The sequence below is a fragment of the Medicago sativa genome, chromosome 6 (genome assembly GCF_051527215.1).
Source record: "Medicago sativa cultivar Bolivia chromosome 6, Bolivia_mono, whole genome shotgun sequence".
Taxonomy (NCBI): Eukaryota; Viridiplantae; Streptophyta; class Magnoliopsida; order Fabales; family Fabaceae; genus Medicago; species Medicago sativa.
Window position 1 is genome coordinate 9,500,744 of NC_140754.1, and position 27,138 is coordinate 9,527,881.

The 27,138-nt window shown below is 34.3% G+C and overlaps 1 protein-coding gene, 1 long non-coding RNA gene and 2 pseudogenes across 2 annotated transcripts; all 4 read right to left on the minus strand.

Moving 5' to 3' along the window:
- Nucleotides 1–298: 298 nt before the first annotated feature.
- LOC146912640 (UDP-glucose 6-dehydrogenase 1-like) lies at nt 299–3,493 on the minus strand (annotated as a pseudogene).
- A 402-nt stretch (nt 3,494–3,895) lies between these two features.
- On the minus strand, nt 3,896–4,612 carry LOC146912641 (uncharacterized). Its single transcript, XM_085720759.1, has one exon. The coding sequence runs from the start codon at nt 4,610–4,612 to the stop codon at nt 3,896–3,898; it is 717 nt and encodes a 238-aa protein (XP_085576885.1).
- Nucleotides 4,613–7,854: 3,242 nt separating this feature from the next.
- On the minus strand, nt 7,855–9,615 carry LOC146912642 (uncharacterized). Its single transcript, XR_015016795.1, has 3 exons — nt 8,986–9,615; nt 8,790–8,894; nt 7,855–8,544 (listed from the first exon to the last, which is right to left on the minus strand). It is a non-coding gene; the product is annotated as an uncharacterized LOC146912642 (long non-coding RNA).
- A 3,350-nt stretch (nt 9,616–12,965) lies between these two features.
- On the minus strand, nt 12,966–17,469 carry LOC146912643 (uncharacterized; annotated as a pseudogene).
- Between the last annotated feature and the right edge of the window lie 9,669 nt (nt 17,470–27,138).

The following is a 27,138-nucleotide window of genomic DNA, read 5'->3' on the forward strand; positions in this document are numbered from 1 at the left end:
TTAGGTAAGTTTAGATATTAGACCTTTAACAGACTTTAGAATCTTAATTATGTGTCAAAGTAGAAGTTAGTGTAGGCCAAACTTTTCTTCATGGGTATTTTCTAACATTCACCAATCTTTGATAGTAGCATGTTAATATTATTTTTTTTTTAAACGAATCATATTGTCTGAAACTCATTTAAACTTATGCGAGGTTTTAGATTCGAATTCAAGTAAGGTGTTCAACCTAATAATATCATATTATTAGTTGAGATATATAAGCCATTTGAATAAATAATGACAATCGGCGACATTCCTTTCATAAAAAATGACAATCAACGGCATTCCTTCCATAAAAAACAAATGATGGCTTTCTCATATTATCATAATGAAGATTCTTAAACTCATCCCATTGAGTCAAAATACAAACACAATCTACATTTTTGTTACACTCACATTCTTCTCAATCAAAGGACTAATTGGCGACAAGTGAATAGGATGATCCAAACCAAATTTATTCATCCTCAACTCCCTTTGTATTTGATCCTAGACCTGAGGATTAAATATTCTCAAACACGCTTTATCACCCAGTAGCCCTCTACACACGTCAATAACTACCGGCGCCTCACTTGTATCATCAGTATCTTTCTTGAATGCAAATCCTAAACTAGCTATCGTTTTGGTCACAACCGTACTAAACATCGATTCAACTACCCGGTTTACAATGAAAAGGTCTTGAATTGAGAAGGTCTTCAATTGTATTTCCTTCAACAAGGAATTCAGGATTTGATAGAATCTAAAATTTGATACCTATTGCATTGTGTATCATATCTCTCTATAGTCTCAGCTTAGAGAAATAATTCCAACGCATCTACAATCTCCACCTGATCAAAAAACTTACTAGTTTAGAGTTAAAAAAAAATGATCAAAATCTGTTTGATTTTTGCACAATTATATCTCGATATAACAACCATTGAAATGTTGACGGTAAAAATGCGTGGAATTGTGACAAAGTACCTTTTGATCACATAAGATTCGTTGAATTCCATGGTGCTTCAAAACTGAACTGTGACAAAACAACATTGAACCAAAGATAAAAAAGTGAACAGCTTAATATACAAGAAACAGAAAATAGTTGTAGATCTACAAACTTTTACACAATCAAAATTAAACTCATTAATCAACAAGAACTAACTACACTCAATAAATAACATATTAAAGGATGGTTCAATTATTCAAACGCACAATGATTCAACTGATAGCATGATACCATAATGAAAAAGGTTCAAAATTTTATAGAATATTGAATAAAATACATAATGTGAGGAAGAAATTAATTAAGTAAAAGGTTGTTGTCACCTTTTTTTTATGACTAAAGTTGTTCTTAACATATATGCTGCAATCTTTTTTCTTAAGGGTAGTAGCAGTGGTAATAAGCGCGCACAAACGTTGTTGGATAGTGATAATCTTCACCATTCAGAAAAATTGCTAATATTATACTATTTACAAAGAATTGCTATTATTATTCGTAATAATTTTTTTTTTTTTTTTTTTAGGGACAGTAGTAGCAATAGTTGTTAACTTGAATCTCTATGGTCGTGTGTTTTGTGAAACATATGTAGAACAATTGGTAGTCCCACATCGGAAGCTGTTGGAAACTTACAGAGGAAAACTATATTATAAATAAAGCGCACAACTATTGTTATAGAAACTAGCCTGGAGCACTATCTGCAGAAATAATCTCCGCCTTAGTTTTGTTTTATGTTAGTTATTTTTTTGACAATAGTCAAAAATAATTTATGTTTCGTAAAGAGCTTCCAGATGTAATTTTATTTTAATTTAAATTTAAGCTTAAATTTAAATTAATTAATTAATTAATTAATTACTATTCGGATTTTCTTTAGAAAAACATAAGTAAAACTAATTTAATTCTATTTTTTTAGATTAGTTTGTTATTTGTGATTTTTTAATGCATTTTTTTTATAAGGATAATATTTTAATACATTATTTGGTACTCAATTTGGAATAAAAAAAAGGTAAATTATATTTTTGGTCCGTTAACTATTTAGGTAATATCGCTTTGGTCCCTTAATTAAAATTCGATCCCTTAACTTCTCTCCGTTACACATTTTGGTCATTTCCGTTAGTTTTAATTCAAAAACGTTAGGTTTTCTTCATCTTCTTCTCCTCTTTTTCATCTTCATATCATCTCCATCAACCTTCAACAAGAATCCCAAAAAAATTCCAGAAGAAAATACAAGGAAGACAAAGGTGCTTAGGAGTAATTAAATATCAGAGAGTGAAGTTTAGTATAGAGCAAGGGCTGATAAACTATTTTGTTACAGATGCAAACTATAGAGATTCAATCTCCTCTTCGTTTTTTTTACTCTTGATGTAAACTATAAACTATTTGTCACAGATGCAAGGGCTGATAACAAGGAGAAAATATGGGATCATGATGCTGGATGGATCAAATAATTCCCATTTGTATGTTGTCAATTATGTTTGTAACTGTGAAATTTAAATTAAGTTTAGATGGTTGAAAATCAAGGGATATGTTGTAATTTTACGAAGGAATTGGAATAGAATCTTAACTTTTAGTTTTTTTTATTAAGAGTTGTTTGTGTTTGAAATTTTGGACTAAACTTATTGACAGCATCTGCACTTTTTGTTAACAATATTCAGCAACTTCTGGTAAACCATTACACTCTCAAATGTAACCAGGTTCAATATATCTTTTTGGAAGCAAGATTTTGAACTTCGGTTCAATTTTTATGTTGGTACCGACAGCATAGGAAACTTGGTTAACATTTGCGCCAGTAACTTCACAAAGTGCTGACATTGCATTCACAGTTGAAATTCTCTAAGCTATGAAAGTGTTAGCATCTAACATAGAAAGTTTTGCTGACCAAAGATTTGTTGTCAATATTCTTGCTTGAGGAACCCATTATGAATACACTTTTTTCAATGTTTGAATCGCTTTTTCGCCTTCCGTGGTTTCTCTGCCTCAATGAGAACTGAGTCTGGATTGAAAAGGTCTTGAGTTGTAGTTCCTTCAGCAAGGAATCAGGATATGACAGAATATGAAATTTGATAACCTTTGCATTGTGTCATAATTTTCTCTATAGCTTCAGCAGTTTTTACAGGAACAGTTGGTTTCTCAACCACAATTTTGTCGGAATTAGAGACATCGGCCCAATACGTTAAATCAGCTGTTTTGCCAGCATATAGACTGCGAGTTTTCGTTAGTGTATTGACAGATACAAACACTATGTCAGCCTAGTAGTCATGTTTTTCAACATAGGTGCTGAAGAAAAGGTTCTTGTGGCGACATTGCTTTACTACATCATGAAGACTTGGCTCATAGATAGGAATCTTGTCGGTGTTCTGAGCTGCTATGTGCAATTTTGAGATATCGATGACCGTTTCTTCAATGGATGGACACTTCAAAACAATGAGTGCTATTGTTGGACCCCCTACATATACAGCACCAATGCAGCAAATTTTCATTATTTTTTTCTTTTCTTTTCTAAGCTGTAGCATCAATTTTTTTTTTGCTAATATTTTGTTATTTTTATTAGTAGTAATAATTGTTAACTTCATTAGTCACAAAGAAAGAACTTCACTCTAACAAACAAACAGATATGCACATCTGCTTTGTCAAAGTGATAGGTTGTCCCACATCGGACGTTTGAGAAGTTTGAGAGATAAACTGCCATTATAAATAAAGCCTACAACTCTACCTCACGAAATTATATAGTTTACCTCATTCTAGTGTATGGAAAGACTTTAGGCATTGTATTTTCCTTTCTTCTTTAAAAAGTGGGTCAATGTAAATATTTTGCTCTTTTTGAAGAAAGAAGGATAAGACAATATCTATTAGTCTTTTTTATATTTTTTTTGAGGGAAAGATAACTCATTTCATTTCATCCAAAATAATAGAGTGAATACAATATGGAGAATGATAGAAAGTAGTGGGACTAGCATGTAATATAGACGCTCGAGCAAGATTATGAGCGACTCTATTAGCTTGTCTCCTAACATAAGCTAGAGCATAACTAGCATTAGAAAAAAGCAGAGTCCTACAATTAGAGAGTAAAATTCCTAACTCATTCACATAGGAGCTATTACCAAGGACTGCATTCACAACTAGCTGACAATCTGTTTCGAATAATACTCGGTTAAGGCCAAGATCAAGAGAAATTTGGAGGGCTTGTTGTATAGCAGTAGCTTCACATTCAGTTGCAGTTGGAATAGAGGGAAAAACCTTTGAGTGAGCTTGAATAAGTTGTCCAAGGCTGTCTCGAAAACAAATACCAACACCAAATTTTCCTTCAGCTTCAAAGATGGCGCAATCTACGTTACACTTGATCCAATCTGTCGGCGGTTTAGACCATACTGGAGTAGCAGACTGCACATTATCATCGGGACGGTTGCACCACTTGAAGTCTCGAACAATATCCAATGCTATGACACAAGATGTGTTTGCATTGACTGGTTTTTGCTCCCATAAACAAGCATTACGCGCGCGCCAAATACTCCATAAGATAGCTACAAATCTAGCACAATTGTCTTCCTCAAGTGCTTTAAGAATGGCAAAGATAATAGCGGAAAAACTGCCACTGGACGTCATGTGCGGTGCTATCATACCCCAAAGATTTGCCGCTTTCCAACAATCAGTAGCAAACTTACAATGCATAAAAAGGTGCATTTCATCTTCTAGGTCGTTATTATTGCATGTAACACAAGCTGACTGACAAGGTACTCCACGACCTTGCAAATTAGACCGTGTAGGTAAACAACTAGTATTTGCCCCGTGCAACGCACGGGCAAAAAGCGGTTAATGCAGTAAATTGAATTATGAGTTCTTAAGAAAATAACAAAGTAAATAAGCTAAATTGTCGTTCATATAAATTAAATTATATAGTTACTCTATAACAACTAATAAATAAAACAACTGCCATAGTCAGCTTAACTTTTAGCCTGTGTCCTACAATGTTGTATTTTAATCATGAAATGACCACAAAAAAGTCTCAAAACAATTAAATAGCTTATTAGCAAAGATAACAATCGAAAGATGCCCTTGTAGACAATGAACATGGTAAGATGATAGAGAAAATGATTATAATAAAAAACATAATAACTAATTAAAGGCATAAACTAAATACCTATATCCCCCATGGTCAAATGAGAGAGAAAATGATTAAAATAAAAAACATAAACTAAATACCTATATCCCCTTGTTTGAAGAATATGAAAATTTCGACTTAAAACAAATACTTATAGCCCCCCATGTTTTAGGGAATATAAAATTTTTAACTACCATCAAATACTTATAGCCCCCATGTATAATAAATATTGTTTGAGGTTAGCATTGAAATATATATGATTTATGTCATATGTAGAGAGAGAAGAAGAAGAAGAGAGTGAGAGATTGAAAGTGTGGATATTGAATTTTGAGTTTGAATTGTGGGTGAAGTTTGTCATGTAATTGTTGTTGTTCTTATGAACAAAAGACATGTTTACAACTACTATCTTGTTGGATTAATAGTTTAATGGACTAACAAAACAAAACAGGGAGTGTTTGTACATTATTGAGAGAGTGGAAGATTGCATATACACTATTCAGAGGAAGATTTTGTAAGTCTCCCGTGTAGTGTTTTACATCCTATTATTTTTTTTATATAGGGCCATGAATTTATCCAGAGGAAGGTTTTGCATATTTTCTTAGTTAACTCAATCATATAACTGAAGAAGAGACTTATAGATTTATAGGAATATGAAACACAATCAATTATACAATTCTAAGGAAGATGATTCCTTAAGCCTCTCGTGTTCTTTGGGACATATTTTTGAAACTATCCAAATAAATGGGTAAACAAAAAATTGAGTCTTAAGATTTTGTCTACGTTTATAAAGATAAATTATAGGGTTAATTAAGTTTTTAGTCCCTATAAATATTCACAGTTTTGTTTTTAGTCCCTACAAAATAAAATCACACTTTTTAGTCCCTGTGACATTTTTCTTAAGCATTTTAGGGACCAAAATTGTTGATGGAAATTTTTTACAGGAACTAAAAGTGCTAATGAAAAAATTTATAGGGACTAAAAATGTTGATGGAAAATTTTATAGGGACTAAAAAGTGTGATTTTATTTTGTAGGGACTAAAAACAAAACTGTGAATATTTATAGGGACTAAAAACTTAATTAACCCTAAATTATAATAAAATAATTTTGTCTAAGTTTACAAAGATAAATTAAAACAAATGAAGTAAATGTTTACTCAAATTGAGGTCACTCTAATTTTGTTTCCATAATAGTTGTTTCTCTATTATTACCAACTTATTAGAAGATATTATTAAAAAAATTAAGTAAATTGTGCATACAAAATAATAGTGATACTAATTTTTTTAAGAAGAAACTGTATATTGTGAAAAAATGATAAAATGAGGTAGCTTATGGTTTTTTGATCCAAATTACTTTACTAAAAGGGATAATAAAATGTACTTTACTAAAAATTGAATTTATTGAACTTATTTGCTTGCTTTGACGCCAAAAAGTAAGTAAGTATAAATAATTTTGAGAAAAATTCAGTTTTGTTACAATATAATGAAATAGTTAATAAATAATTCTACCAAAAAAATATAGTAAATAATCAAAAGATAATTCATATGACAACAATGTTTGTTCAGCTACAAAATTGTTACATTAGCTCTGGTGTTGCATAAACATGTTGCCGCAAAGACTGTTGAAAGTTTCAAATACCCCCCAAGAAGTAAAACTCTTTGAACTAACATGATGCCTTGTAAAATTCTTTTGCAAAGTCTGCTGTTACTCAAATGTCTAAAGTAATGTTTTCAGTTTGCAGGCAAATATTCATGTTGTTGGTAGCACTAAAGGGTGACTATATCAACAAAGACAGTTATTACTTATTCAAAACTTAACTTCTGTAAAAGGACTGCACTATGTGATAAAGTTGTCAAAAACATAAAACTATGACCTAATCAAAAACTGATTCAAATAGAGAGAATTTGATTCAAGTAGCTACTCAAAAACTCAATTACAATGGGTTGCTTGTTTATAACAATAAAACTTTAGTGACGGTACACATTAGAATAGTTCCACAAAGTTTTCCAAATCAAATCTAGATATCCTTTTCTGCCTAATTGCAATACCTCTCCTTGCTTCAGATTTTGCACATTGGAGTCTCGAGTGTCCTTTTTTTCTTCTTCTTTCTCGAGTGTCCTTTCCAAATCAAATCTAGAATCAAGCAGGTTTGATTTTCAAAGTATTAATAAGAGATGAAATGAACACAACCAAGGGTAAGCACTATAAAAGCATGCATTTTATCAAAGCAAATAGATAAAACACTATAGTTAAGACAACAAACTCATGTCAATCTTTGTTAAAGACTTCAAATCTAACAAACAGTACCAAGTCCGCAAAATTAATTCTTAAAGGCAATCTCAATGATAAGCTGACTCATATTCTAAGTATTCGTTATTGCAATTATATTCATAATAATACTATCAGCACATCATAACATAACAGAACCTATTAGCCATGCTTCCTTTCACCAAATTCGGCTTCAGATATCACAATAAAGAACTTGATCTTGCTTACCTTCATATATGTGCTTCAAACAAATACACATCACTCTAGTGAAATTAAATGTAACAAAGAAAGATATTTGCATTTCATGAGTCAATCAAAAGTTCAAAATAATTAAATATTCATAGGGCAACCAGCAAATGTAAAGTCTAAAACAATATCTAACTGAAGCATACGATGAAGTATTCAAGCATAAAATTCATTAAGTTTATGAATTTACATCAACAAAATGGTCAAAGCGGATTTTTAAAAACTGGTTTTTTTAAAAATGAACACTAAATAATAAGAAGTAAGAAGTTACAATTCATAGAGATTAAGCTAAGGATAAGATTAGAGCAATGCTTTGAACAATACATATTCAAATGCTTTGAACAATACAATACAATACAATACAATACAATAGCCCTTCTAAAGATTTTAAAGGTCCAGTAATATGTTTCATATCACAAAGTAAAGCAAAATTTCTAAAATTCATTGCATACTTTGAATTAACAAACAAAGTTTCATAGAGATTACCTCCAAAAATTTAACTTATTTTTTTAAACCTTTTCCCATGCTTATCTTTGCTTAGAGCAATGCTTTGAACAATACATATCTCACATCACAAAGAAAAACAGGTTTTTATAAATGAATACTATATAACAGGAAGTAGGAAGTTACAATTCAAAAATATATGTCAATCTCTTTTAGTCTCAAGTAAATGTCAATTGCTTCTTAATAAAATTGGTGTTACTTTACTGCTCAATTAAACCAAATAGCTTCTTTTGCAAACAGCACATCATGTGTTGAGAGAGAGTGAAAAATGGTTTACTAATAACAATTGAATGCAGCTCATGTTAACAAAAAGTTACTAACAATCTCTTGTTATTAACATACTTAAGGCTTACCGAAACTTTTGTTAAACTCTTGCAATTGCTCCAAGCCCTCAGATTTTCAAAAGTTGTCCACCGTTTACTACACATAAAATTAAAACAAAAATCTTTCTAAATCAATATCAAAACTAACAAAATCATCAGTTTCCTTATTAAGACATAATTACAAACACTTAAAACAAAATTGGAAAAACATAATTTTCTCTAAAATCTGAAATCAACAGTCTAAAATCACTAAACAGGAATATGAAATTAAAATCAACATGAAAAATCAAATTAAAAACATAAAACAGATTGAATACATTTGAGAGAATGATGTCAGAATACCTAAAAATCCTAACATAAACAATCATCGAATCTGATCGAGAGTCATACTTGATATTGGAGGTTACGTGAACCATTTCCCTCATCTGCTTCAACGCGCGCCTTTCTCTGCATAAATCACAAAATAAAGTTTTCACCAATCAAAAAACGATTTGAAGTGACTGCGGTGTTATAAAATTGGGGATTCTGAGTCACTTACCTTTGTTTCGATTGATTGATTGGATGATGATAGCTTGACCGGCGAATCCACCGGAGGTCGGCGATTTCGGTTTCCACCGTGGTATTGATTGATTACAAAGAATTTAGTTGTGTTCTGAGATTTGGTAGACTTGAGTGTTTAGGGTTTTGAGGGGCAGTAGAGAGAAAATGATAGAAGAAGGAGAGAAGGAGAGGGAGGGAGAGAGAGAGAGAGAGAGAGAGAGAGAGAGAGAGAGAGAGCAAGAAGAATAAGGGAAAAAACAGAGAAGAGAGGGGAGGGGGATGAATTTCTATGGGATTTTGAAATTTGAATTTTGTGGGAGAGACTCTTCTTTGGGAAGAAGAGGGGGAAATTGAAAATTGAAACAGTGTGTGAAGGAGAAAGGAAGAAGGAAAGGGATTTGGCTTTGTAAAGCCATGTAAGGTGCTGCAATTGTGATTTTCTGCAGAAGGGAGGGAGGAAGTGAAGTCCTTTTCAACTTGCCATTTTTGTTGAGTGAGAGAAATGGGCCATATAGCTTTTGGGCTTTTTTTGAAAATGACTTTTGTTTTTTACTTAAAAACAGACCCCTTTTTCTTGCTTCTTGGAGGGAAATTATAATTTTCAAATTCCTTGTGTAAAAATGAATGAGAATGATTTTAAAAATTTGAAAAAATTATGAAAATGATGTTTCTATATCATGAATGCTAAAAGTGGTTAAAATTTGAACTTTTGAAAATGATGATTTGGCAAGGATGGCTTAAGAATGTGACACATAGGATTGGAGGCCTAAAAATTGTTCCTCCTTTGTATATTATTAAGATTACGAAGCAATCGCCAGCAAAAATGTTTGATTTTAGGTGGAACATGTAATGACCATATCAACTTCCAATCTCCCGAGACATGATAGTTTGATCGTTGGTTTGAAATACTCAAGCACATCTTGTAGGCAGATTTGACTGTGTATGAGCCATTAGAAGAGGCATTCCAAATAATTGTATCAGAGTCGGTTCGAGAGTGCAAAGGTATCTTACAAATATCGGATGTATCTTGCGTGCTCGTGATAGAAGCAATAAATTCTCGATTCCAAGTGTTGGTTGTTGGGTTGAAAAGCTGGGAGACAGTCATGTTGGTAAGATTACTTGTCGGTATCGTTAAAGGCCGCAAATTCTGACGAGTGCGGATCCAAGGGTCTTTCCAAACATTGATATCGTTACCGTCACCAATTTTCCACCTATAGCCAAGAGATAACATCGGAATAGTGCTCCAGATACTCCTCCACGTAAAACTTGGGCTATGGCCAATATTGGCGCCCAAAAAACCGCTTCTAGGGAAATATTTAGCTTTGAGAACCCTGGTGAGGAGAGAGGAAGAGTTTGTGAGGAGCTTCCATCCTTGTTTACCTAGCATGGCTAGGTTAAAACCTTCAAGGTCACGGAAATTAAGACCACCTTGATCCTTACAAGTAGTCATCTTATCCCAATTTAACCAATTAATACTTCGACCTCCATTCTTCTTCGAACCCCAATAAAATGAATTCATCATGCGCTCTATTTCTTCCCCAAGAGTGGTAGGGAGTAAAAAAGCACTCATACAGTAAGTAGGAATAGATTGTGCAATGGACTTAAGAAGCACTTCCTTACCTGCACGTGAAAGGGAGCGAGCATTCCAGTTTTGTATATTTTTCCAAATGCGCTCTTTAATAAATGTGAATATTGATTTTTTATCTCTGCCTATCATAGATGGGAGGCCAAGATACTTACCGTGCCCCATAAATTCCACGACTCCCGAGAGATGAATAATATTGTTTCGGAGAGTCGAATTTGTATTTCGGCTGAAAGCGATGGAGGATTTTTGATAATTAATAGCTTGCCCACTAGCAGCCTCGTAAGTATCCAGAATATTCTTGAGGGTTGTCACTTCAGAGATAGTAGCCTTACAGAAAAGAAAACTGTCATCTGCGAAAAGGAGGTGAGTAATCGATGGACTCCCCCGACAGATGCGTGCCCCGTGGATGAGACCGCTATTCTCATGATGCCTGATATAAGAACTCAAACCTTCAGAACAAATAATATATAGGTAAGGTGAGAGGGGATCCCCCTGTCGGAGGCCACAAAGAGGAGTAATAGGTCCCACACGATCATTGTTGACAAGCGCATGATAGTTGACAGAGGAGACACACTGCATAATCCAGTGAATCCAAATATTTGAAAACCCCATTTTTTGCATTACCGCTTGTAAATAACTCCACTTAACCCTGTCAAAGGCTTTACTAACGTCAAGCTTTAGAGCAATATTTCCTTCTTTACCTCTGGTTTTGCATTTCATATAATGAAGTACTTCAAAAGCAGTGAGAGCATTATCAAGAATATCTCTACCAGGGACAAAAGCTGCTTGAGTATCAGAGATGCACTTATGGAGAATTTGTTTGAGTCGATTGGCAAGGACTTTTGAAAGAATCTTGTAAATGACGTTGCAAAGTGATATGGGACGAAGGTCCTTCATGCTCTCTGGATGATCTACTTTTGCAATTAAAGCAATGTTAGTATCATTTAAATTAGGAGGAAAGCTACCTTCATAAAGCCATGAACAACAAGCTTCGAAAATCTCTCTACCAATAAGGGGCCAGAATTTTTGAAAGAAACCTGGATTAAGACCATCAGGGCCTGGAGATTTGTCAGGGTGCATAGAAAAAATAGCATGTCTGAATTCCTCTTCCTTAAAGGGAGCCGTTAGAGACATATTGTCTTGAGGGGAAAGGCATTGAGGGATAGTAGCAATAATTGGTGAATGATCCCCATCACTAGGTGTGTAGAGGTTACAAAAATAGTCTTGGGCAATGTTACACAGGCCAGATTGATCTTCAACATAGATGTCATGAGCATCTCGCAACTTTTTTATAGCATTTCTCTTGCGTCTTGCAGTGGCTGATGCATGAAAAAACTTACTATTTTTGTCCCCGTCCTTAAGCCAAAAGACTTTGGATCGCTGCTTCCAATAAATATCTTCCTGCAACAAAACACAAGAAAGCTTGTTTTGGATGTTAGTAGCAGATGCATCAGTTGTATGGTCATTACTACTTCGGATGGCAGCGAGCTCGTTCCGTAATTTGTTGGCTTCACGACGAAAATTTGGTGTATTGGCTTTGCTCCAAGCTTCCATATCATCAACACAATACTTTAATTTTTGTAAAACATTATTAGTTGGATAGTAGTGCCAGTTCTCATCAACCATATCAGAGAGACTTTGATCAAGGAGCCATGAATTTTCAAAGCGGAAACTACGTTTCGAATGAATATAACTCTCAGGATCCAGCTTTAGAAGGATAGGAGAATGATCTGAAGTGGCTGCAACAAGATTAATTAATCTTGCATTCGGGAATAAAGTAAGCCAAGAGGATGTGTGGAACGCTCTATCAAGTCTTTCTTCTACTGCACGAGGGGTTCCAAGACTTTTGAACCAGGTAAAAGGATATCCTTCTAAAGGAAGGTCATGCAAGTTACAATCATTGACTGCTGAACGAAAACCATTATAAAGCCAAGTCGGTCTTTCAGATCCCCCTCGTTTGTCATCACTCGTAAGAAGATCATTAAAATCGCCTATGATACACCAAGGGTCATCGGACATAGCAACAAGATCTCGAAGAAGATTCCAAGATTGTCGACGCTGAGCATTATTAGAATAGCCCCAAAATGAAGTTAGGCGCCAGTTGCCTTTGTCGGAGTCATAAATTTGCAAATTAATGAAATTAGATGAATAATTGATGATATTACATTGAATAGAGGACTTCCAAATAACAGCAAGACCACCACTACGACCGTCTCTATCAACAGTAAAATAAGAATCATAACCAAGCAAATAACAAACTTCTCTTATTTTATTAGAATGCGACAAAGTTTCAATAAGGAAAAAAATATCCGGTTTATAGACACGGATAAGGTCTTTAAGACTAGGAACTGCCTTAGGATGTCCCAGACCTCGGCAGTTCCAACATAAAATACTCATTTCGTCCGGCAGGTCTGGGAACCAGACTCTGCCGATAAAAAATGCTGAGTATCCACTGTGGTTTGCTTCTGAACCGTAAGTTGTACACCCTCCATAGATATTGTGGTACTTCCTTGTGGGGTCTTTACTGCATCATCAGTTATGACTTCTGAATTATCATTATTGCACCTTGGTCTCTTTTTTAATGTGTCATCTAATTCCTCCTCCATTAGTTCTGCCTCATTAACTACATGTTCATGAACTTCCTTATTTTCTTTACGTGACACTTGGGGAAATAAAGTGGATGGATTGGTAAAAGCTTCAGCCAAAGAAATTTTTTCTCCTAATTTATTGACAATTATGGGCGGCTTTGACTGCTGGTTATTTCCTCCATCAGAGACGTTAGCTTTTGTAATGTTTCCTGGATTCTGTGTTGCACCCGCAGTCCTAACCGGACCTTCGTCCTCTCGCAGCCACTTAGAGCCATAACCGCCATTGTTGTTTCTTTTTATTTGAGCGCGAAGATCAGAGCTCCACATACGTGTTCCATCATCAGTAGGATTTGCAAAAAGAGTGCTACAGAAATCATCTGTATGGCCCAGCAAACCACAATAATAGCAGAAAGAGCCTAATCGCTCATATTTGAAACGAACTGTGTGCAGACCAATCTTTGTCTTGATCTTCTTAAACCTCATCAAAGGTTTACGGACATCGATCAACACTCGGATACGCATAAAGGTAGCAATAAAATTGGTGTTATTCTTCTCATCGTATTCCATAAATTCACCAATAAAGTTACCGAGTTGTTTACCTGCTGCTAGAGACATACAACCGACAGGAACATCATGGACTTGTACCCAAAAAGGGACGTGATTGAGTGGGACAGATTTGGGTGTGGTTCCTTGTTGCAGAAGCCCTAGAATAAGGGTGCGGCCATCAAAAGACCAAGGACCTTGTTTGATAACCCGTTCCATGTCGCGAGGGTGAAAAAATTGGAAAAGATATAGGTTAGGTTCAACCTCCTTGATAGAAACTTTGCAGACAGGACGCCAAAATTCGGCCATCTTTTCTTTCATCATATGGAATCTAACTGGTCGATCCGTGAGAAAACGCCCTACCAGGACATAAGACGCTCCAACGACGTCATTAGTTATTTGGCTTTCATCAACTAGAATTTCCAATTCATCTTCTTCACCTTCGATGTAGAGGTGCTCCATGGTGAGTAAAAGGGATTGAGGAGAAGGTATAAGTGTATGGGAAAACAATTAGGGAAGAGAGATATCAGAGATCGACGTAAACTTCTCACTGAGGAGAGAAACTTCTCACTAGGTTTTTGGAAACCCTAGGAGAGAAAAAAGAATCGCAATCGTAATTTTAACAATAAATTTAATTACCAAAAAAATAATAAATTTTTTTTTTGTGCCTACTCTAACAGTCTTTTTTATATGTAAGTTTAAATAATTGAAGACAATTTATTCTTTGGAAGATACATCAAGCATACTACGCTTGAATGCATTTTTAGATTTTCTAATTATTTTTTTAATTAAGTTTTTGCCCATTATTCTTTGTAAATCATCGAATTTAATTTGATTTGGTTGGACGGTTAATATCCAAAATGAGAATAAAATGAGTGTAACTGTGATTATAATGTTGTTTTCGATGTGTGGTAAAATTAGATGAAAAATGATTACAAATGACAATATTAAAAAAAGATCAGGGAACACATATAGTAAAGAAGTTGACGAAAAATGGGCTTAGGTGGTTTATGCATGCAGTGAAAAAGATCTTTAGATTATGCGGTAAGGAGAGTAGGTCAAATGAATGATAGTCGGATCACTAGAGATAAAGGAAAATTTAAAAAAAACAATAAGATCAACTATTGTGAAAGATTTAAAAATTAATGAGTTAGATCGATGAAAGATTTAGAAATTAATGAGTTAGATCGAAATATAGTTTATCATAGAATATTATTGCATAATTTTATCCATTGAACCGATCTCACTTAGTAGGAAGTAGGAAATTGTTTGGTTGTTATTATTGTTATTAATTCTCCTATTTAACTTTTTCCGTAGTTTTAATTTTTCATCTCCTTTTTATGTCATTTTTTATGACGGGTTTATTTTTTCATATGACGTAACAATGCTTAATAGGTCATACTTAATATCTATTTTAGCAAAAATTTGTTTGATAAGCTCTATCACGTCATAAATCAATAGGCCACATTATCAAGAAATGACCCAAGAATGAGAAGAAAGGAAAATTTTGAAATAAAAAAACGTTATATAGAAGACCTAAAAACCAGAAAGCGAGGAAAATTTTATGTAATCCTTATATTCTTCCAATTTTACCTTTTATTTAACTATTTTCTTATCATTACATCTACTAAACTGATTATGATTATTCTTTTAATTTTAGACAATTGGGTTTTAAATTATTTCCTTTAATTAGTAGATGTAACTCTTAATTTAGAATAAGATTGAATGGTTCAGATTTCAAACCCAATTGATCACACAATTCAGAACCATACTCATTAATCACACAAGAACTAGTTACACTCAATCAGTAACATATTAAAGGATGATTCAGATGTTTACACGATACCATACCGAAAAAGATTCAAAGTTTGATAGAATAATGAATAAAACACACAATGTGGGGAAATGGGATGTCTAGTGTTTAACTGCTTATATGTATACACAGAGAAATTTAAGTTTGGTAAGTTCATTGTAATTAAGTCCTTACAAATCTAAGATTACCAAAATGGACAAACTTTCTTGGGGAAAGCAAATGTTTGGTGGAAATATGCTTTCTTAAGGTACTTATAACTAAAATTTTCAAGTTTGGATTTGTTACAAGTATTATTCCTAATTCCAATTCGAGTACAAGCTTTTATATATGTGGTCATTATAAATTCAATGTTAACTTTTATATAGAAAGAATTTTATGGAACTTTAACATGAACATCAAAGAAAGGAAAGGAAAAAGTACATTGGACAAATGAGATATGTTTTGCATTGTAGTAAGTCCCACATTCAATGATAACTTTCATTCTCTATTAACCACAAAATAGATTTTCATTCTATTAGTCCTACACCGGGTGTTTGAGAAGCGTAGAGATGTAATCTGCCATTATAAATAAATAAAGCATACAGCAACATGTTATTGAACATAGAAGTGTCATGCATTTTGGAGTTGAAAAATGTCATCCGGTATTGTGACATGCCTTTCCTGTTAAAAAGTTACTCAGACTTTGCGTAAAACATTAAAGTCATAAATGTAAACCTGGTTCAATATATCTTTTAGGAAGCAAGAACCTCTGAAACCAACGCTTGTATTCAAGAACTTAGGTCCGATTCTTGTGACGGTACCAACAGCTTGATTAACATTTGCGTCAGTAGCTTCACAAAGTGCTGACATTGCATTGACAAATGAAATTCTAGAAAGTATCAGCAGCTAACTCTGAAAGTTCTGCTGACCAACGATTTGATGAGATAAACTTTTTTCAATGTTTGAATCGCTTTTTCGCCTTCCAAAATTTCTCTGCTTCCAATGAGAACTATGTCTCGATTGAAAAGGTCTTTAACTGCAATTCATTGAGCAAGGAATTCAAGATTCGACAGAATCTGAAATTTGACACCTTTTGCATCGTGTCTCATAATTTTCTATATAGCCTCAGCAGTTTTAACACGAAGAGTTGATTGAGTTGATTTCTCTACAACAATTTTGTCGGACTCAAGACACATTGGCAATCATCTTAGCCGCACTCTCCCAATATGTCAAATCTTCTGCTTTTATATCTATTGTTTTTTTATAAATTAATCATGATGTTGTTGAAAAGGTTCTATTCTTTTTCAAACCTTAGTTGATTTTTTACCTTGAAATCACTCCTGCAAACCACACTCAAGGTGTTACACCATCTTGCATCTTTTATTGCCTCATGAGCATCCCAAACCACACTCACAATCTTCTCTTTTTAAGGACTAGTTGGCTGCAAGAGAATAGAATGATCTCAATCAAAAAAATTCATCTACAAACCCCTTTGTGTATGATCCTAGACCTGAGGATCGAATAAACTCAAATGCGATTTATCACCCAGTTGCCCTATACACACCTCAATAATATCCGGCATCTCCCTTGTATTGTCGGTATCTTTCTTGAATGCAAATCCTAAAATAGCTATCGTTTTGGTCGCAACCTTGCTCGCCGAACCGCAAATCTGCAACCTTGCCAACTCTTAGATCGCGAGTTTTTGTCGGTGTGTTGATGGATACAAACACAATGTCAGCTTCATTGACATGTTTTTCAACATCAGCGCTGCAGAAATGGTTCTTGCAAAGACATTGCTTTACTACATCATCAATACCTGGTTCATTGATAGGAAGTTGATAGTTGTTCCGTGCTGCAATCCGTGATTTCGAGATATTGACATCTGCTACTTCAGCGGATGGACACTTTAATGCAGTGATTGCCATTGTTGGACCCCCCCACATATCTAGCCCCAATGCAGCAAATCTTCACCATTTTTCCTTTCCTAACCCATCCACAGTGGTGTTCAAATGTATCATTAAATTATGCAGCAAAAGCTAATTTGATCATATTAAAAAAAAAGAAATTGATATGCACATGTGGGGCTTTGTTAAAGCGATAGCTAGTACCACATTGGAGGTTTGAGAAGCTTAGAAAGGCAAACTATATTATAAAAAAAGCCTATAACTTTCTTCAATGAATAGAAAATTGAAGTGCATTCTCATTCATGTAAGAAAATATATTACTCAGTATTTGATTTCTGATCCATCGGAAAAAAAAAATTGATTTGATTCTTTTTAAAGAGAATTGCAATTCAAAACTCTTTTTTTTTTTTTATCCGAGGGATTGACAATTCAATACTGTGTAGCTATTTTAAAAAGAGTAATTTTTTTTTGAAAAAAAAAATTTAATATTTTAAAAAGTCTAAATATAAGATCAAATTTCAGAATAATACAAACAAGTTTAATACTCCATATTTTTCTAATTATAAACACCATTTATAAGAAAATGTTTGTTTGTCCTTAAGTATAAGATCAAATTTTTAGATGTATTTATTACTCTTTTTCCATAGTGTTTTATCTTGGTTTTCGGGTGTCAAACATTGATTACGTTTGAACCTTTTTAACCGGTGATATCTTGTTTTTTCTTGGGAAGGGAAAAAGTAAGCAAAACCCTTGAGAATCGAGGTCCGGGAGTTGTTTTCGCTACGGGAAGGTGTTAGGCACCCATAACGACTATAGTATCCTATAGGAACCGTCTTTAATTTCTACGCGCGCGCTTTATTTTTAAATGCTATTTTGAAAGATGATATTAAACCTAAGAGTTACTAAATGAAGAATTGGAGGGAGAAGAATGTTTTTGGATTTTTATTTTATTTGAATTGAAGGAATTTTGTTCCTTGCCTACGTACCCGTTTAAGAGATCAAATCCACCGTAGTTCTCTTCCAAAAATGTTTTTGTTTTTGTTGGTTGATTTTAAGTTTGAAAATTGGAGTTTTGAAGAATGGAGATTGAGAGGCCTCAAGGGCATGAGATTATGAAAAGAGTGGGGTTGGATTAGTCATTTTGCAAAAGAAGTCAAATATGATTATTTTCATTGAAATTTGATTAAGAAAATGAAAAAGGAAAATTCAATGGGATTTTGATCCCAAGGTTTATTTTGAAAATGATTTGAGTGAAATTTGTTCACATTTTTTTGGAAAATTGATTTTTTCTAAGTATAAAGCCTAAACATTCATCTAAACATACAATCCTAGACATACATCTAAACATGCATATTCTAGCTATATACCTAAAGTGAAGTGTGTGCATGTGTCGGTGCTTGTGTCGGTGTACATCATTAGAGTCCATTGTCCTTATTACATCATTGGCCTAGATACATTATATGGCCTCTTTGCCAAGAAATTAAAATGGCATAAAAGTAAAATACAAAAACTCCTAAGTATTTACATTCTAATTTTGCATGAAATTGAAACTTAAAGTGCAAGAAATAAGATGGAGAGGAATATGAAGTGTGGATGCTTATGATGAATATGAGACATGAAATGAAATGGTTAGTAGCATAAGGCAATATCAAAAGAAATAAAGCAAGAAAGACACTATAACATAAAGGATGGAAAACAAACCAAAATAAAGGCAAAATGAGTGCAAACATGACTAAAATTTGTTCATAAAGTGCAAGGTTCATGCGACCTATAATTCTCACATTCCAATACACTTTTAAAGGTTTAGAATCAAATTTTGGAATGGGAATTTAGGCAACATGACTAACTTGACATTTTAGAAGCAAACCTAAGCACATTTACATTATTTATTTACACAAGTGACTTATAAACTAAGCAACCTACCAAGATTCACAATTATGCAACAATATCAAACACAAACAGCAGCTAAAACTCCATGAAATCAAGTGGTATAGGTCACCAATATTCATCAAGCAATTGGGATTGAAATCAAGCAAGTTTTCATTCATTTTTAGCACAAAACATCACAAAAATAGTAAGAGAACCACCACATTATCTTTTACCAATTTTTATTATGTAAAATTAACACTAAAAGGTCACAAAATTATCAAGAAACGCTCATGAATTTCTTTGGAATTTTTTTTTAGGTTTTTTGGACTAAAAAGTGCAAGAAAATTACTAATTCTAACAAAAATAAAGAAAAAAATGCTTCAAATATTTTTCACAGGCTTTAGCACAAAAAAGATCACAAAAATGTTAAGGAAAATATCAAGAACACATAGAAAAAGATTCAAGAATTTTTGTGAAGAAAATTGGACAGGTAAGGGTGCAAATAGCAAAAGAACAGCAAGAAACATGCAGGACAGGGGGGTGTGAGTAGCAGAATATCACGCAGGCCTGGCAAACACAGCTATTGGGCTCAAAACCAAAAGGAATGGGTCGGGTAGGGTCAAGAACCGGTTTGAACCGGTTCACAGTCCTATATAAACTAGTGAACCGGTTTTTTTACCCATTCTTCCCACAATTTCTCTCTCTAACATGTAAAGAAACAGAGAGAGAAGCTCTGCAAGGGCTTCGTCTTCTCCGACGAGATTGTTCATTCCGACGTGGTGGCCGGTGGTGGCGCCACCGCGTCGGAATCTAAACCTCCACCGTTTCTTAAAAAAAACACGCAAACTCATCCTCTTCTCATGTTGATTTCGAAGATGAGCTTGGATTTTCCAAAATTGAAGCCGTTTGACCTAGATCTACAAAAGACACTCGCGAAAAAATTTGTGTAAGAGGAAGAAGAAGGTGAGTATACCTGTGATTTCAAAACAGAGAACGAAACGAAACGCAATCCAGCAATCTTCGTGGAATCTTTCGTATCCAAGAATGATTCAGCGAAGGTCCTTCTTCTTCCTCTTTCTATGATCTTGCGGTGGTGGATTTGTGGTGTAACTGATTCGATCTTGTTGAATCTGCTTCTTGTTGAGCTTGATCCTTTTCTTCTTCGTGTTCTCTGATCAATTTTCCTTCGACACCTCTTTTTCTCTTCTCAACCTCCTCTTTCTGTGATCGTGCAGAAATTCTGTGCTGGAATTGCAGAAAGAGGCAATTCGATGATGAAGATTCGATTGAATCTCTGAGAATTGCGAAGAAATTCGCTCAAATCTTCTTCGATTTCAATTCTGGTATGGCTGTGATTGATTTGTGTTGTTCGCGAATCTTGTTGAGTTTTGCTTCGAATTTTTTTGTGTTGTGATGAAATTGATCACGATTTGATGTGGTTTTTTGTGGATTTGGTGATAGTGTTCAGTGATGATGATTGTGTGTTGATGAGAGATTGAATTCTGGAAAAGTTTGTTATCGTTTTGTGTTCACGTGTTCTTGATGAAATTCATCAAGTTCATGTGGATTTTGATGGTTTGATCTGTTTTCTGGAGAGAGAGAAAACGAAAATCTGTTTCTGATTCTGTTGTGATATGGCACTGTGTGTGTGGGTCTCTGTGATGAGTTGGCTTTTTATAAGTGATGACTTGTGCAATCTGGACAAATAAATAAATGACATGTGGCATAACTTTGTAACAAACTCTTGGACAAATGGACAAATGAGAAACTGACATGTGTACAGACCTGATGACTTGGACAAAAAGGACTAAAAATGCAATTTTTTTAGGAATTTTAGGACTAAAAATAAAAATAAAAATAAAATGAATTAAAATTGGTAATTGGAAAATAACGTAAAGTGAAACGATTAAAATTGACAAAACGGACTAAAACGAACCAATGACCTAAATGAGGTACTTTAAAGTAACCTCTCTCTGCCGAAATTTCGTGTGAAATGACCAAAATGCCCATGGGGCTAAAACGACTGAAAATGACTCAGATGCAAATTAAAAATGGATTTTTAACAAGAAATTGAAGCAAAGACTCATACAAGCAAAAATAAAAAGACTCAGAGACAATTTTTAGGATTTAAACAGGGCTTCAACACATGAAAAGACTAAAATGCCCCTAGGGGCAAAACTGACTCAAAATGACTTCAAATGCAATTTTTTAAAATGGATTTTGACATAGAATGAAACAGAGACTGATCCAAACTACTTGAAAGGGCTCAAACAAAATTTTGAAAGACTGAGAGAAGTTTGACATAGGAAATGACTAAAATACCCTTCCACGTGAACTTTGCAAATAAAATTGAAATAAAATGCAGAGAGAGATGCAATTGATCAGAGATAGTTCAAATGACTTATAATGCAAGAAAAGAAGAAATGAATAAGTATTTTTAGGTCCAAAATTAGGGTATAACACATAGCTACCTCTTATTAATACTATTTTTTGTTTTGGAATATGAAAAATCAACATTAAATATATGTATTCTTAAAGGACAATTTAGTTACACTCACATGTTTTTTGACAACTTTATAACTCCAACAACTTTTTTTAATACTCGTGATTTTTGAAAATTATTCTTCTATTAAGGGACAAAGGAGTATTATCCTTATGCTAATTAGGTTGGCATGCAACTTTATCTGATTCAAATTTGTGTTGGATTGATGAAACATGATACGGTAGAGTGAAATGATACATAATGATATGAAATGCAACGAAGTTCTATTGTTTGGGTAGCATGTGATGAAAGAGGAGTACTAGTATATTACTCTTTCTCCAACCTTCTCTCTAACATTAACTAAATTATTAGGTAAAATCAGGTGATAACAAGGGTACCCATGAAAGAGTGGTGAATAATTTACCTCAACAAATAAACATTCACATTTTTAAGTGGTGTCCATGAAATATCTTGACTCCACCAATAAATAGTTCATTCTCATTGAACGGTGGGTAAATTACCCACCATTTTTCAAAGATAATCTAAAAAAAATCAATCAATATAGGTCAACAATGTGTGTGTGTCCCGCCAATCTCTCTACCACTTTCTTGATGAAAAGAAAGTATCGTTAATACTACTTTATGTGAGTTTCATTTCTAAAGTATAGGTCTAAGTAAGATTGTATCAATGGTGTTTATTTTGGTATTGGTGGTCAATGGTTATTTCAATAAGATTGGAGATTAGACACTATTTCATAATTATTTGTCTAAGTAAAACTTAGTGTAGGCCTTTCTTTTTAATGTAGAAATTTCCCAAACATTCACCAATCTCTGATTGTAACATATTAATGCAAAGAAAATAAAAAATAAAAAATATTTTGTAAATTCATAACAGCCAAACAGTATTGAATTGCAGTACAAAGAAACACAACATAGTGCCTCCAGCTTTCCCATAAAATTGTGAAAGAAAAAAATTAATAAAATTGAATCAAACTTTAAGCCTCGAATTTTGACTTGAAACCATGAAGTACTGAAGTTTTATGACACAACATACATATCTTTGAGCCATGAATCAAGCGGCTTACCATGTGGCTTTTATCATCAATCTTCTTATTATGAGAGAGAGAAAAGTGAATGAATCTCTTATTTTTCATTGATTGAATGAGATCAATACAGAGTTATTTATACATGATATGGATTGTATGCTAAGTAATGTAAGCTAGCAACTAGAGTATTACAACTTCAAGTGATAACTTGCTGCGCAAGTTATCTCTGATAGCATGAAGGAATGTGAACTGTAATAGTACCCCTCAAGTTGGAGGTTTATATATGTCTATTAAACCCAACTTGAACAAAAGAGAGTTGAATGGTTGGGGAAGAAGTGATTTGGTGAAGAAATCTGCCAATTGATTTTGTGAGGAAATTGGGAGAAGCTTCATGATTCCTGCTGCAAGCTTTTCTCTAACAATGTGGCAGTCAATCTCTAGATGTTTAGTTCTCTCATGAAACACTGGATTGGCTGATATATGAAGTGCACTTTGATTGTCACAATATAAAACAGGAACTCTAGTGCATGTGACTTGTAAATCCTTGAGCAAATATAAGAGCCATTGCAGTTCACAAGTGGCTGCACCAAGTGCTCTATACTCAGCCTCAGATGAGGATCTGGAGACAGTAAGCTGCTTCTTAGTCCTCCATGAAATCAAGGAATCCCCAAGAAAGAAACATTGTCCAGATATAGATCTTCTAGTGTCCTTACATCCTGCCCAGTCTGCATCTGAATAACCTTGAATGTAGGGAAGTGAGGATCTGGGAAAGAAAAGGCCTTTGCCAGGACATGTTTTGAGATACTTGAGTACTCTTAATGCTGCATTGTAGTGTGTTTGAGTTGGCTTTGACAAGAACTGGCTCAACTGCTGGGTAATGAAAGTGATGTCTGGCCTAGTTGCATTCAAATACAATAATCTGCCAACAAGCCTTCTGTATGCAGAAATATCTGGATATGGAGGTGATGAATCATTGTATAGTTTGATGGATGGATCTGAAGGGGTGGCTACAGGTTTAGAATCCAAGAAACCTGAATCAGTCAACAGATCCAAGCAGTATTTCCTCTGACATAAAGAGATACCTAGTTTTGAATGAGCAACTTCCAAACCCAAAAAATATTTGAGCTGGCCCAAATCTTTGATTTTGAAAGAACTATGAAGAATGTTCTTAATGAAAGTGAATTCATCCAGAGAGTTGCCAGCCAATATAATATCATCCACATACACTAAAAGTGCAGTAAAATGATGAGCAGTATGCTTGATGAATAGAGAATGATCTGCTGAAGCATGTGTATAGCCATGAGTAAGTAACAAAGAAGCCAGTTTCTCATACCATTTCCTACTGGCCTGTTTAAGACCATATAGGGATTTGAGCAGTTTGCAGCATTGATTGGGCTTATTGATGGAAACACCAGGAGGAATCTCCATGTACACATCTTCTTGGAGATCTCCATGCAGGAAAGCATTGTTTACATCAAGTTGATGAAGATGCCAATTGTTTAAAGAAGCAAGAGCCAGTACTAATCTGATGGTGGTATGCTTAGCTACAGGTGAGTAAGTGTCAAAATAGTCCAATCCTTCCACCTGATTATAACCCTTAGCAACCAATCTGGCCTTGTATCTCTCAATGGTGCCATCTGCATGATGCTTAATTTTGTAAACCCATCTGCAGCCTATTGGTTTGGCATTGGGAGGTAAGTCAATGATTTTCCAAGTTCCAGTATTTTCAAGTGCAGTGAGCTCTACTTGCATAGCTTGCCTCCAACATTCAAACTTGTTTGCCTCAGTGAAGGATTTTGGTTCAGTATGAGCATGAAGAGACAAAATGAAATGAGAATGAGGGTTAGAAATATTATGATAAGAAATAAAATTGTCAATAGAATGTAAAGTATTAATAGATGCAGATTGTTTATTTGGACAAATGTAATCCTTCAAATAAGAAGGAGTGGTTTTATTTCTGGAGGATTGTTTGATTTGGGGAGGAGGAGTAATGTCATCGATAGGTTGAGTGGTGGTAAGAGTCTCAGAAGAAGAAGAGGGAACAATGACAGTGGTTGAAGAAGGAGAGGATGGAACTTCATCAGATGAAAGATCTGAAGAAGATGGAAAAGATGTGAAATACTCCCAATCATGACTCTGAGATGAGCAATTTGACTTATAGGGTAAGACACATTCATGAAAAACAACATGTTTGGAAATGAAAATTTCTTTGGTGTGAAGATCATATAAGACAGAACCTTTAAAACCTAACTTGTAACCTAAGAAAACTGACTTTCTGGCCCTTGGTTCAAGTTTGGTTCTGTGATTTTGAACAGATGAAGCATAGCATAGACAACCAAAAACCTTAAAGGTATTGACATCTGGGGGATTGTCATAGAGTAAATGATAGGGAGAATGATTGTGAAGAACAGGTGTGGGAACTCTATTGATTATGAAAACAGCATACAGGAAGGCATATGACCAAAAAGATAAAGGTAATTTGGATTGGTACAATAAAGCCCTACCTATGTTCAAAATATGTTGGTGCTTTCTCTCCACTCTCCCATTTTGTTGGGGGGTTTTAACACAAGATCTTTGATGCAAAATTCCTTTAGAGGCATAATAATCATGAAGGAGAAACTCAGGACCATTGTCAGTTCTGATGACTTGGGGTATTACATGAAATTGATTTTCAATCATGGCAATGAAATTTTTAATGTGAAGGGGTACTTCAGCTTTAGTTTTGAGTAATATGATCCACAAGAATCTAGTGTGATCATCAACAATGGTGAGAAAATATTTATGACCATGAACTGAGTTAATAGCAAGAGGGCCCCAAATATCAAAATGCAACAATTGAAATTTACTAGTAGCATGAGAAGAACTATGAGAAAAGGGCAATTTCTTATGTCTTGCAAAATGACAAATGTCACATGCAGCTTTATTGTCAACTATAATAGAGGGATACAAATGACTCATAGAAGAGAGTCTTTGATTAGACAAGTGACCAAGCCTGAAGTGCCAAAGGGCAGATTCAGGAATCCTAGAACTACCAAAGACAGTTGAAGACTTAGAAATGCTAGAATCTGAAACATTACAAGCACTATGTGCTACATTATTAGGTAAAGACTTGAAACTATTTTGAAGTTGCAACTTCTGAGTGATATATTGCATGGACAATTTGTAGAGACCATCTGATTTCTCACCCAAACCAATCATCCTCAGTGATGTCACATCCTGTATAATACATTTATTAGAAACAAAATTGACACTGCAAGATAAGGATTCACACATTTTGGATACTGAAATCAAGTTAACTTTAAATTCAGGAGAATACAGGACATGATGTAGATACAAATGAGGAGTGAAAGAGACATTGCCAGCATGATGCACATAAACAGAATTACCATTAGGAAGAGTAACAAGAACAGGTTTAATTTGATAAAATGAAGTAAAATGAGATTTAGAGAAACAAATGTGATCATTAGCTCCTGAATCTATGATCCAAACAGGTATAGAATTAACATGAAAAGAACAGGAGAAAACACTTTGTATACCTGATTGTAAAGGAGCAATGGGAACAGTTGGAGAGGTAGTAATTTGGTTAGATGTAGAGGCAGGTGTCTGAGGCAACAAGGTTGCTTGTTGAAGCAAACTCACAAGGTGCTCATATCTGTCTTGAGAAATACTGAAACCTGAATCACCATTCCCATGCTCAGTGTTACTTGCATTTTCAGATTCAACTGTAACACTATTTGTGGATCCATGTGTAACATTGTTGGAATTTGCTGATTTGTTAGCATTAGGAAATCCATGCTTGAGGTAACAATTGTCAATGGTGTGATTGGTACGATTGCAGAAAGTGCAATGTCTAGAGGAATTCTTGTTGTGATTGTAAGATCCTCTGCCACGACCATAAGGTTTCTTGGAATCAGTGGCATTAACCAAGACACTTGATTCATCAGCAGGAAGAGAAAGAATAGGTGCATGGTTACTTTCCTCTTGAATCACTAAAGAGTATACCTTATTCAGAGAAGGTAAAGGATCCATAAGCAAGATCTGAGTCTTGACCACAGAAAAATGATCGTTCAAACCAACAAGGAACTGCATGATCTGATCCTCAACTCTGTATTCATGAGCAAGAGTTGAAGATTCACAACGGCATTGATGAGGGCAAGAACACTTTGGAAGGGGTCTGTGTGAATTCAGTTTGATGACATTCTGTCATTACGTAATATTAGGGACTTATTGTGACATTTTGATAGAGTTCTCATGCAATTTATACTGTTCTGGAGTGCAAAAAGCTTAAAATTTGAAGTCTGTTCGAAGGAAATCGCGCCACGCCAATTTCAAGCCGTGCTGCG